General features: G+C 41.7%; 1 protein-coding gene across 2 annotated transcripts in view; it reads left to right on the top strand.

Annotated features, from left to right (window-relative positions):
- Positions 1-11,019, top strand: part of polr3e (polymerase (RNA) III (DNA directed) polypeptide E) — an 11,839-nt gene extending 820 nt beyond the window's left edge. Inside the window, exons 2-21 of one of the 2 annotated variants that reach the window (XM_015962881.3) lie at positions 1-100; positions 1,952-2,002; positions 2,079-2,156; positions 2,288-2,403; positions 2,496-2,578; positions 4,130-4,237; positions 5,119-5,168; positions 5,263-5,382; positions 5,474-5,559; positions 5,837-5,881; positions 5,964-6,055; positions 6,189-6,309; positions 6,415-6,496; positions 6,578-6,637; positions 7,326-7,483; positions 7,588-7,649; positions 7,728-8,176; positions 10,279-10,356; positions 10,546-10,668; positions 10,742-11,019. The exon at positions 1-100 is cut by the window's left edge and continues 11 nt beyond it. In XM_015962881.3, the coding sequence (XP_015818367.3) occupies positions 62-100; positions 1,952-2,002; positions 2,079-2,156; positions 2,288-2,403; positions 2,496-2,578; positions 4,130-4,237; positions 5,119-5,168; positions 5,263-5,382; positions 5,474-5,559; positions 5,837-5,881; positions 5,964-6,055; positions 6,189-6,309; positions 6,415-6,496; positions 6,578-6,637; positions 7,326-7,483; positions 7,588-7,649; positions 7,728-8,176; positions 10,279-10,356; positions 10,546-10,668; positions 10,742-10,798 (2,058 nt within the window). In that variant the 5' untranslated portion in view covers positions 1-61 and the 3' untranslated portion in view covers positions 10,799-11,019. Of the gene's footprint in view, positions 114-1,951; positions 2,003-2,078; positions 2,157-2,287; positions 2,404-2,495; positions 2,579-4,129; positions 4,238-5,118; positions 5,169-5,262; positions 5,383-5,473; positions 5,560-5,836; positions 5,882-5,963; positions 6,056-6,188; positions 6,310-6,414; positions 6,497-6,577; positions 6,638-7,325; positions 7,484-7,587; positions 7,650-7,727; positions 8,177-10,278; positions 10,357-10,545; positions 10,669-10,741 lie in introns of both variants that reach the window. The other variant, XM_015962882.3, reaches the window with a different exon arrangement.
- Positions 11,020-12,693: the final 1,674 nt, after the last annotated feature.

Here is a 12,693-nt window from a genome sequence, read left to right as displayed (position 1 = left end):
GAGATCATCTGCCACTCCTCTCTCATCACATATTTCTGTTTTTCACTCTGATTACATCAATATGGCCAGTGGTGATGAAGATGACCCCATTATAGAGGAGGTATGACTTAGAGGTGTGAACCTTAACTAGTCTCACGATTCGATTCAGTTACAATTATCATGTCAACGATTCAATTCTTTTCAACATCTTGATGCATCACGATTATTTCATATGGATTTATTAACATCAATGAGTAGAAGATGTCAGATATTTTCAATTTTTACTATCAAAAATGCATCTGAAATCCCCCAAAACGCTCTTCAATCGCAACAGTCTTTAGGACAATGTAAAAGTGCAAAACATTTCAAACATTTAAGAAGATTCACCAAAGTAAAAAAAATAAAATAAAAAATCTGTTTCCTCATTCAACAGTCACATCTCAGGCCGTGTTCTAAATATGAAAACCAGTAGGACATGTCCAATTGTTGCCTTCCGTTTAGTTGATAAAATCCTTAAAGGGCTACACATATTAGCTTTTAAGATATTTGGAGCAGTTTTAGAACCAAATAGTTGTGCTGCAGTTAAATAAACCAAATTGCAATACATAATAATTGATTAAATTAATATTCATTTATGTCCGCATTCAAATGTACCGATTATTAGATTAATTTCCCCAGCTCTAGTGTGACTGTATGACGAAGACATGAATTTTACTGATAAAGTTGGTGAGGCACAACTTTTTTACTGACAATAATGTTGAGACAAACGGGACTACAGGTACTTTTTAAAATTACATCCCATATAAAATGTCAAAGTTTGGACTTCTAGAAGAAGAAACAATCTCCAGAGTCTGGGGGCCACAGCAGCAAATGATCTGTCACCTTTGGTCTAATTTTGTTTTAATCAGCATTTGGACCAGTGAGGAGAAAATAAAAGAACAAGAAGGAAATGTTGAGGAGAACGTTGTAATATTATTCTTAGAATAAAATTTATCCAAAGTTTTTCTAATGAATATTACAGACCTAGAAGCCCCCCAAGGTTATTTACGCACACACACATTCATGTGTGCTGGTGGTGAGCCACAATGTAGCCACAGCTGCCTTGGGGCACATTAGTGAAAGCAAGGCTGCCGTACACACTTGAGGACACAACAGCTGCGACAAACGGGGCTCGAACCTGCAACCCTCTGGTTACTAGGTGGGCACTTAACTGCTCTGGTACTGCTGTCACTAGAGGCCGACCAATATGGGTTTTTTAAGGCCGATACAGATTTGTAACAAATGTTGTTGCCGATATCTAAAGCCAATTATTAAGGCTGATAGAGATACGTTTTAGCAGCACAATGATTGTGAAAGACAACTGAACACTCACTGTGTGCAATATAAATTAAATAAGTCAATAAATCTCTTAATATTTATTGACTTATAAAACAAACTCAAAACATGAAGAAAAACTGTGTGTTGGGATCCTTGGGGTCTTTTCTTCAGTCTAGTAGTGGCGACAGTTGGCCACACAGGTGCCTGATTTTTTAATTTTTTAATCAGCCTTTAAAAATAATTTCGGCCGATATAGAAAAGCTGAATATATCGGTCGGCCTCTAGCTGTCACCCCAGATTATTTTTTGTCAAAAATATAGTATTTTTCTACTTTCTTCTGTGTGCCATTTGAATTTATTCTCACTCAGTAACAGGAGTTGTGGTTTTAGAACTGTGGAGTTGTACCTTTTTGTTGTGGTACCAAAAACAATTCAAATAAACCTTGTAGTCCCTGAGATATAGTTGGTTCATAGAACGCGTGTTTTTGATTAGATCTCCCAAAGAGCATAATGCTTAAATTAGATTTTGGTACAGGTGTGTGAACTATGTTGTATTTCTACAAAAGTCCTATACTTGTTTGTTTGGATGTTTAGTTTTTGCTGATGTTGAATTTTGTGATGGAGAGTTTTTTTCTGATCTCTTCTCTTCTGTGTAGATCGATGTGTACCATGCCAAAAGCCTTGCAGATAAACTCTATCTTCTCCAGGTGAGCTTCACTGAACTCCTCTGAGTAATGAAAAATATCTATTGATCCTTTTATAAATATGTTTTTAATTCTTCAGTACCCTGTCCGACCATCCACTATGACCTATGGTGACGTCAATCACCTGGCGGCTAAGATCAAACCCAAACAGCAGAGGGTAAACAGACTTGTTTAGTTTATACTCTCTGATACACTCACATTCTTAATGTCGTTATTTGTTGTGGTTTCAGTAAAAACAGTGCCTTTAATAACTGGTCTTTATTCCCCTGTTGATGCTGCCCGTCACAGCTGGAGCTGGAGGTGGCCATTAACACCACCAGTCCAAACTACTGTCGCAGTAAAGGAGAGCAGATTGCTCTGAATGTGGACGGCACGTCTTACGATGAAACCAACACCTACTCGGCGTAGGTCGCCTCTTACACCAGATGTTAAATGTTCTTTGATTTGAAGAATTTGTCTGTGTTTGGTTGAGCAATTTTTTCTTTTCTTTTTTCAGAAAAATGATGGACAAACAGACATTTTCCTCCATCCAGGCCACCACCAACACCTCTAGATATGCAGCTGCTGTGTTCCGCAAAGGTCTGACCTACATGCACTATCTTGTATACAGTTGCCGTTTCTCTAATTATTGCCACTTTATATTATTATTTTATCATGATTATATTCTTATCTCCTGTATTTGTTCATCTCTTATTTTAATCTTTCTGTTTTTGCATCAAGTACCGCAACAAATTCCTAATGTTGTGATTTCTCACACAAAAGCAATAAAACCCTTCTGATTCTGATTATGACCTGATGTGTGCTAGGGGTTGTATCGACTAGTCGATTTCACTGCTCTGTAGTGACTTTTATGCCTTTCATCGACTAGTCGCTGTCACGTGATAATGACCGACAAGATGCAGTCCTCGGAAAAGACAGTAGGTGACGAGCCGCTGCGCACTGGGAGCCGACGCGCTGTGCCACAGCGTCGGTATATATACGCCCGCCGTAAAACGGACATTTGACCGAATTGTGACCTTTACCCTCTTGCAATTTAACCTTCCCCTCACCCCCATCCTAACCTTAACCAGCTTGCGCATGCAAAGCTCTGATTGTTGACGCGCTCCAGACATCTTCGTCCTGAGCACGGCCACAGTAACATTATCAAATCAGGTGTCGCCACCTCAAAAACTAATTTAACACCTGATCGTTCATGTCGGCTCATTTCCTTTTATGTTTTCTGTCTTTTATTTGTTCCTGATGCGTGGAGCGGAGCGCATCACCTGTTTTGTTCTCCGGTGATTTCACCTCACCGGTGCGGCCGGCACGCACTCCGCTGTTTTTGCGGTCGGTAGATCTTTTAGAACTGCAGTTCAAAGGTAACTCATAAGGTGAATATATATGAACCCAGGTAGCAGTTTTTCTTTAGGATTGAGAGGAGATGCAGGAAGATAATAAACAGGCAGGACAGAAAAATAGTCAAATAAAAAGTTAGTTTTTGTACCTGGTGGTTGCAACAAACAGACACCATTGAAGGTAATCAGAAGTGAGGAACAGAAAATGAAATAATTATTTTAATGTTTAGAGCAGCAGCAACTCTGAGAGGCTGCAGGCGCATCAGTGAGTTCACGGCGGCTGCGCAGGGGGAGGGGGGAGAGGGCTGAAGCAGAAACTACCGTTGTTAAAAGAAATGTGTTTAACTTTGAAAATGTGGGCGCAATTTTAATTGTCAAAAACTCCAGCAAACCAACCAACTCCCCCCCCCCCCCCCCCATGCTTCGGAAACAAACGCTTGGTCACCCATCGTCAGTTTTAGCCGCTTCAGGTGTCTGACGTCATCAACGACTAGTCGAAGTTGACTCGATTTTCATTACTCGATGGTCGACTTTAAAAAAAATTAAGTCATGCAACCCCTAATGTGTGCGTGCGTGCGCACACACACACACACACACACACACATGCGTGTTTTACACCTGATTTGTTGCAGATACTCAAAGGTTTCTTCTCTGTTTTAATCTTTTAACTTTTAGATGTAGTCTTAACATTGTTTACATTTTGTGTAGCTTTCTAGCTCTGAACTCAAACTGGTCAAGGATCACAGACCGGAGAACAAGAGTTAGTCCATGATTGTTTTATTGGTGATGCCAACAGGCGAGCTTCATGTCACCCCTCTGACTGGAATCCTGCAGATGAGACCCAGCTTCTCGTATTTGGACAAAGCCGACAACAAAACCAGAGAGCGTGAGGCGGCCAACGAAGGTTTGTCTTTACTTTTAAAGGAAAATGATATTTCATCTTTGGTAAAGTAATACAATGACTGAAGTAAATGATTTTACTGATCCAGTCCCCAAGTTATCATCTTAATACTGATGATGACTGTTACACCTTATGCACACTGGAGGCATCAGCAGCGTGGAACGGCAGCAGGACGGTTTACTTGAATGTTTAGCTGAGTACCAGTCTACACCGGGAGAGTTGCAGCTGCGGAGCAGCTTCTCTGCTGTCCTCCTCCCTGGACTCATGAGATCACAAAATCCCTCAAGGCTTCTAAAGTCAGGGTTTGTTTATGCCATTAAACCAAAAAGAAGAAGGAGATCATGTTCGATATCACTGTTTGATGTCGTAATAAATGTTGTTCCAGTGTTTCCCCTAGAAATGCTTCCAGCTGTGATGCTAGGATTGTTTCGCTTCCGTGCATGGTCCGTGAGAGGGTGGGCGAGATTTTGTAGTCGTGGCGCTGCGCCACGGCTGTGCCTATATACGAGAAGCACTGTGTTCCTCCACTGCCAGGATTAAAGCCACGAAACACACAGTTCACGCATATTGACATAATCTACATAGATATTAATCTGCATCACTGCAATAGTCTTTATTTTGAAAATTATCGGATGTTTTACACTGTGTGATTTCCTGTCCAGCCCTGTGTTAACTATGGAAATTGACGTGTCCCAGAAGCGGCTCGCAGCAAAAAAATTGAACCAGATCCTATCTTTGCGGTGCAGCGTGGCGCTTCTGGTGCACCTGGAAATGGATCGACCCAATAGACTATAATGGATTCTTATCTGAAGCAGCAACGTTCCACTGCCGTGATTCCTCCAGTGTGAAATAGACTTTAGGTGAACAGATTGTCTCATCTGCAGGTGGAGATTCCTCCCAGGATGAAACCGAAGAGGAAGCCAAAGCAATTACAGTAAACATTCAAAAACACAAATAAGTTATTGCATTTACTTCACCATGCAAACACAGAATTTGCTCAGTTCGTTCTGCTCTTGCTTCCTATTCAGGTGAGGTTTGCTCGTCCTGAGTCAGAGCAGGCCCGGCAAAGGAGAATCCAGTCGTACGAGTTTCTGCAGAAGAAGCAGGCCGAGGAACCCTGGATCCATTTAAAGTATCACAGTGCCAAGGTAGAGCGACCACCCAGGCTGAACATGTTGGTACTATAACGGGTGGTGCGTTAGTGCAGATTTTCTCTGTTTTATTGTCCCTCAAACGCAGGACGGGCGCTCAGACCACGAAAAGCAGTACCTGTTCTGTCAGTCAGTGGATGCTTCTCAGAACTGTGAGCTCGTCAAAACTCCAAAGTGAGTCACCAAAAGGACATATAAGGACATGTAATTGTTCTAATTGTTTAAACTAACCACATTTATTCAGAAATATAACCTGCACTGTCCAACGAGTAGCTGTGTCTAAACCTCTGAGTGTATCTACAATAGTAGTACACGTAGATTTATCCATGATTTTATGTAGCAAAAAAAGACCAAAAATACCCTTAAGATTAACATATGAAGTCACGTTGCACTTGTGTTCTGTGTGGTGTAAACAGAACCAGATGACAAACATCTTTTTTTGTTTCCCTAGGGAGTACTTGGACATGCTGATGCCCCCCCTCACAGAGGAGAAACTGTAAGTGTTCCTCTCTTTTGTTTCTGGATCCTAAACCGTCTCTGAGCTGTATAAATAACTGGACTGTTTTACTGTATGTTAGTGCGACGCCTGTTGGTCCCAGTAATGTGCTCTCTATGGCTCAGCTGCGCACTCTGCCTCTGGGAGAACAAGTCAAGACGCTGATGAAGAACGGTAGGCAATAAGACGACCTGAGCAGAGTAGAGTTTGCTCTGGAGGAAATAGTTTGTCCTGAAATATGCTGAAATGTTAAAAAAAAATTTTAAACTTGCGTCACATTCCTTTGTTTGTTTTCTGTTCTCTCCAGTGAAAGTGATGCCGTTTGCCAACCTTATGGGTCTACTGGCCTCTGGGATCGATCAGACCTCAGTGCTGCGCTGCATCCAGCAGGTGGCGCTGCTGGTTCAGGGTAACTGGGTTGTGAAGAGGTGATGAGACACACGTTTACCCCATATTTCTTAACTCGGTGTAAAGAAGGTTGAGGAACAGACTGGTTTATAGACGTGTTCATACTGGTTTTTGTGTGTTTCCAGTGATGTTCTGTATCCGAAGAACACCTGCAGCGCTCACAGTGGTGTCCCTGCTGAAGTGCTCTGTCGTGGCAGAGACTTTGTGGTGAGCTGCTTACCCTGTTTGTATCTGTTTATTAGATTTAGTGGATCAGTGATGGCGTCACAGTGAGTGTCTCTTTCTCAGATCTGGAGGTTCACACAGGAGCGCTCTGTGATGAGAAAAGAGATCACCTCTATCATCAAAGTAAGAACCCAAACTTGTTCATGTTTTTCAAGGTGTGGAACACTGAAAAAACATTTTTTTAATGATTATTTCTGATTATTATTAGTCACACTGAGGTTTTCATGCAGACTGATCATGAAAATAGTCTCCTACACCTATCTCTTGCTTTAGCTTCTGATAGAAAATAGACGGTGAAACTCTAGGATTAGAAAAGACTGACAGATCTACGTCACACTGTCACTTAACGTTCATGGACTCACCCATCTTGAGTCACAAAGGGGAAGGCTGTTGTTGGTTTAATGTCCAGGAAACAGCAGAGAATGTCTCGACTAGTAGAAGCTAACCGTTAGCAGTAACAACTCCACCACATGGCAGAGATATAACAACATTGCAGAGCAAACAAAGTCACTGGCAGAGTCGCGTTGCTGTTATCCAATCTGAGGCACGCGTCACATGTCCAAATATCAGGAAATAGGAGTTAGAAATCCGCCGTCTGAAGCTCGCCTCTGATCTGGCTGTTTTCTAGTTCCTGAAACCAGTGCACCAGAGCTTTTTTTCCTCAGAGTACAACTTACAAGGCATTCATTCCAACTATAGACCACCTCGAATGCATTGATTAAATGAGCGTACTACACCTTTAATTGCATTATCCTGAGGCTGCAGGTTGTTCAGACAAACATGACAAACCCTCCCTTTGCCTCTTTATTAGCTTCCTCCTGAGGATGTGAAGGAGTTCCTGGAGCACATTGCAGCTCCTCGGGTCAACCGGGGCTGGGAGTTCCTGCTGCCCACCGATATGGATTTCATTAAGAAGCACCCAGACATCACCCACAGGCAGCACATGCTGTGGCTCGGTATCCAAAGCAAGTAGGTATCATAAAGCACCTTCGTTTATTGAGGTATTGGTGTGTTTATTGTTGATAACCTGCTGGTCATTATTAATATTAATAAGCTCTGTTTGGTCTATAAAGGTTAGAAAAAGTGTTTAACTTCTCCAAAGAAGATTTTGTGCCAAAGAATGCCCCTCAACAAGGTGACTTAATGTTTTATTTGTGGTATTTTTGTCCTCTTTGGTTCTTATCTAAGCTGAGGTTGGTGTTGTTGTTCCTAGAGCCTGTCCACATCAGCGGCGATCAGCGCCTGAAGATGGCTCAGGAGCGAGTGACGGAAAACAAAGTGTCTCTGCAACGTGACCTGGATGCCAAACGTGCAGGAAGCAGCGTCCAGATCAACCAGGAGCCCAGCAGGGCGGGTGAGCCTATGGACACCTCATCGTCCTCTGTCCCCAATGGTTCTGTTAACGGTTACCCCAGTGCCACCTCCCCCAGCTTTGACCACGCTAATGGAGGGAGCCCCTCCAACACACTGTCGCCAGAGCTGCAGGACTTTGTGACTCAAACTTTCCGGAAGCATGTTGTGATAACGCTGAGCGAGCTAAAGAGGTTGTTTAACCTCCATCTGGCGTCCATGCCAACAAGACAAAGTATCTTCTGCTCCATCTCGGACCACATGCTGCAGGACGCCGTCCTGCTGTGTCAGTGCAAACAGATAATGGTGCCTGTGAGTACTCCAGACTCTGATTTTACATGTTTTTTTAAAGCCTATGCTCCTCTTACTATTCCTCTACAAACTCGGTGTTTAAAAGTGTGTATGTTCGGCCATCATCAACATAAAACCAACAAGTTCTAAAGATGTTTTTGCATTCAAAAACATCCTCAGCAAAGTTTAGTTTGAAGCTGGGGTTGTGTGCTCTTTGTGGGTTTGTGTGAACTGAGACAAAGCCCCTGATATTTTTCCAGTTTTTCATTTGAAATGTTTTTGAGAGCAGAAACAGAAAGTGGACCAGATTCTGATGAAGCTTTACTAGCTGCAGCCACAGGATGTGGAAACACTAAAGCTGCATAATCAGGTTGCAACTTTCATTTCACATGTGATGCAAAGCAACAGGAAGAAGCAAAACCCTGATGATGTGTCACAAAGACCACATTCGCTGTTCAGATCCTGCAACCAGAGCAAAAGCACAAACATGAGTAATGACAATAAAATAACAGGTTTTGTGCATCAAGTCTATGAAGGTGTGCTAAAACTTGCAGGTAAAATGTTCCCTTTAAAAAAAATGTTGATTTTACAACACCGGATTATGAATGCAGTGATGCTAGAAAATAGATGGTGAAACTCTAGGATTTAAAAATCATGATAGATCTACATCACACTGTCACTTAACATTTATGGACCCCCCCATCTTGACTCGCCACAGGGAAGGTTGTTGTGTTAGTGTCCAGGAATCAGCAGAGAACATCTCAGTTAGAAGCTAACTGTTAGCATTAGCAACTCAACCACACAGCAGAACTCCTCCAGGCTTGAGGCATTTGTGGAGATAAAACATCAACGTTGCAGAGCAAACAGTCAGTGGCAGAGTCGTATTGCTGTAATCCAATCGGAGGCAAGATGTTCACATATCAGGAAAAAAGGCTTCAAATCCTGCAGTCTTCTGTTCCCCTCTGTGGCTCACTTCTAGTTCCTGAAACAGTAGTGCCAGAGTTTTTTCCCCACAGAGGTCGACTCACAAGGCAATACTTTATACTAGAGAAAAAAGAAATGGTGAACTTGGTCTTTAAAGAGCTTGTTTACTGAGAAACTAATAACTGTTCTTTTTTAAGTATGATCAGTCACTCTGAGTTTCCTATGCCCGCTGATCAAATAGTTATTTTTTTCTTTTTTTTAAGCCATAACACGTTAAATGCGATTTAAATCCTGACTTGACTCATTCATGTGTCTCAGATCCAGACGTGTTATTTTCTGGCTCACTCATTCACCTGCCCATCAGACTTTGAAGTTTCTGTCTTTAGTCTCGAATAAACTCACTTCTGTTCCTCGTAACAACCTTTGGGTCCTGAATATGGAGTTTTCTTCGTAGTGCATTGATGCACGGATCGGTTTTCTCCCAGAATAACGACATTAACGGTCAATCCACTAAAGCAACGCACACCTGGCTCTCAGGTTCCATTCAAATTCCAGGAGCCACCTGATACGTGTGTGTGTGTGTGTGTGTGTGTGTGTGTGTGTGTGTGTGTGTGTGTGTGTGTGTGTGTGTGTGTGTGTGTGTGTGCGTGTGTGTTTGCTGATATAATGAAGGCTGTTGATGGGTTGAACTAACTTAGTGTTCAGTGTTAAAGGACTCTGAACGCTGCAGGAGCCAGCCCTCTGCCTTCTCTCTTATGCAATGGATTATTAGCTTTAAAGCTAAGCTCATCACTGATCAGCATGGGGGTTAGTCTAGTAGGTTGTGTGTAATCTCAGGCAGGTCTGGAGTCAGATGCCTTGTCTTCCACATTGTCGTAAACATGTTTTGGGATGTCTGACAGTTCAGAGATCGGTGTCCAGTCAGTGGGTCAGATCTGAGAAGATGATCCTGGTTTGGGGTTCTCTGGCTGTCTAGACTCTTTTTGTTTTTAATTTAATTACAATTAGGTTTTTGATTTTAGTTGAGTAAAATGTTTTTTGTATCATGACATGAAGTGTAAGTTTTGGTCCAAAATCTGTTCTAAAGTATGTTATAAAGTAGAAGCATGAGATCACTGTTCAGACTGTCAGCAGGTTCATGATCAGAAGTGGCAACGTCCTGTTTGAATTTGACGTTTTTGTTGTTCTTTTCATTTTAGTTTCCTGCTCAGAGCAAAGCAGCTCCTGATGAACAGAAGGTCTTTGGCTTGTGGGAGACGGGAGACAGTTTTGACCAGGTAACAGCTCTCCCCTCTCTGTGTGGAGGCAAACCCAAAAAACCAGGCGTGGCGGCACCATGTTGAGAAGATCTTTTGCAAAAAGTGTCCAAAAATGGAGAAGTTTGTTTTTCTTGGCTGAGAAGTAACGACTCCCTTAGGTTTTTATCTGTAATACTGAAAGTGGACCTGTTTTTGTTCCCTCCACAGCACCGTCGCCTGCTCTACGGCGTGTTCTCTAAGAACTACCGGGTCAGGAGGGCCACCATTCAAGCCAAACTCACTCAGGAGCTCGGAGATGTGTCTAAAGCCGAAATTGACCGGCTACTCCATGTAAGAGTTGGACTGCAGATCCACCAAACGCTCTTTCCAACAGTCTAACCCACAGTGTCTTATGTTGCTGCAGGAGTGCTGCAGCAGCCACGCAGGAATGTGGTACCTCAAAGGAACCATCCAGTCCTGACCCTGAGAACCTGCCCCCCTTTTGGGCTCCATCTGATAATCAAATCATGTCCGAGGGGAGGGCAGAGAGGGACATATGAACCAATCACAGCCGCCGGTTCAGCTTCGAGAGCCAGTGATTGGAGGACAGGGACGCTAGATGCTGCTGCGCTGCTCAGATGAAGCTTTTCTCATTTTAAGGAGACACTTCTGACTGGGAGAACAAAGTCCCTCAAAGCTGAAAAGTCTGACAAGTGACTTTAAAGAGATGAAGAAATAGTAAAATAAGTATACATTTACGGTTTCACGTTAGAATTTTTTATTTTGCATTTACTATCTAATTAAGAACCTCATAATAGATTCTTTAAATTGGGATTGAAATCAGTTGAGACAGCTTTCATTTGGTTTGGTTACATTTTCAACGTGATTTATCTTTGTCTGAACTGACACGTGAAAGACAAACCGAATGTCATCATGCCCGTTGTTCTAACAGCAAAGGTAGAAAATGCAGTAAATTTTGAGAATAAAAACTCATGAGTCTTGAGAGTAAAACATCAATTTAACACCTTTTGTTTTGTCTGACTGGTTTCGAGTGAGGGCAGAACATTTATCACATCCTGGATGAGAGCTGTAAGGATGCGTTAAGCCACTTAAAGAATTGCTGAACACATCAAGATAAAAGGGAAAGTGGATTTGTACCCAATGGTTTAGTGAGTGGTGGACCTCAAATCTGCTGCAGTAATGGTGGCTCTTCTGTGTAACTACTGACATGTCAACTTAAAGGAACAGTGGAGGGTGTTAATGTTTAAGTTGAATGTAGGTTTTCAAATATTTCTCCTTTTTTCCTGGAGTGACCGATTGTTTTCATCAGAAACAATAAAGATGCAGTTTGGGGTAAAATTGTGTCCTGTTCAGCTCATAAATGTGACTCTAAACCCAAACCCAGCTGATGAACTCTGAGAATGATTGGGTGAGTTTTGGTGTTTTTTTTTTTTTTTTGTTGACGTTCCATCTAAAGTGCCTTTTTAGGACAGTCTTGTGCAAATTGAATGATGCTTTTATTTTCAACTTTTAAAGGCAAGCTTAGGCCCCATTTACAAATTTAAATGGTTTAAAAAGGTTTAATATGATTACCGGTAGTTCTTACACTCCTGTGTGAATTATGGGCCTAAAAATGAAAAACTGAGCTTTTCCTAATCTAAAATTTGTCACAACAGAAAAATATGTTTAATATAAAATTATTAATTAGCAGTATTTAAGTTCATTACATAAATATTAAAGTTACAGAAGGAAACGACTGTCTATCACACAGTCATTGTTTTCTTATTTACAGGTTAGTGGCAGACTGATCATGAATATTACCTCCAGCTGCTTGGATTCTTCTCCATTCCTGGACCACTGTTGATTAATACTAGGCATATCCCGGTCCAATGTTTTCACTTCCAATACGATACAGATATTGCAGCCTTCAGTATTGACCGGTACGGACAGCAATCTGATACGATATCAGCAGAAATCATACACACTTTTACCTGTTTCCTAGTGTGGCCTGTATGAAAGGCTTGATCAGGTGATATTAATAAATCGGGGAACAAGAGCCAATAACAGTAAGTATGAAAAAAAAAGACAATTCTTTAACCATTGGTTGCAAAAATGTGAACCTTAACAGACTGCTTATATCGGAGATTTTTCATGCAGTCCAATATAATCCGATGCACTGTTTGGGCCAATGCCAAATTACATTCGATATCTGGGACTGGGACATCCCTAGTCTTTACAAACAGCAAAAGAAATTGAGGTAACCTCTGCTCAAGAAACCATGTCTGGATGTGAGCTGTATTGATACTTTTCAGTCCATTTCTACATGACCATTGTGAAAAATTAAATAGGAAAAAAGTTGTAGATTAAATATTGGTT

This window comes from Nothobranchius furzeri, chromosome 16, assembly GCF_043380555.1.
Source record: "Nothobranchius furzeri strain GRZ-AD chromosome 16, NfurGRZ-RIMD1, whole genome shotgun sequence".
NCBI classification, from domain to species: Eukaryota; Metazoa; Chordata; class Actinopteri; order Cyprinodontiformes; family Nothobranchiidae; genus Nothobranchius; species Nothobranchius furzeri.
This window is presented reverse-complemented; position numbering and strand designations above follow the sequence as displayed.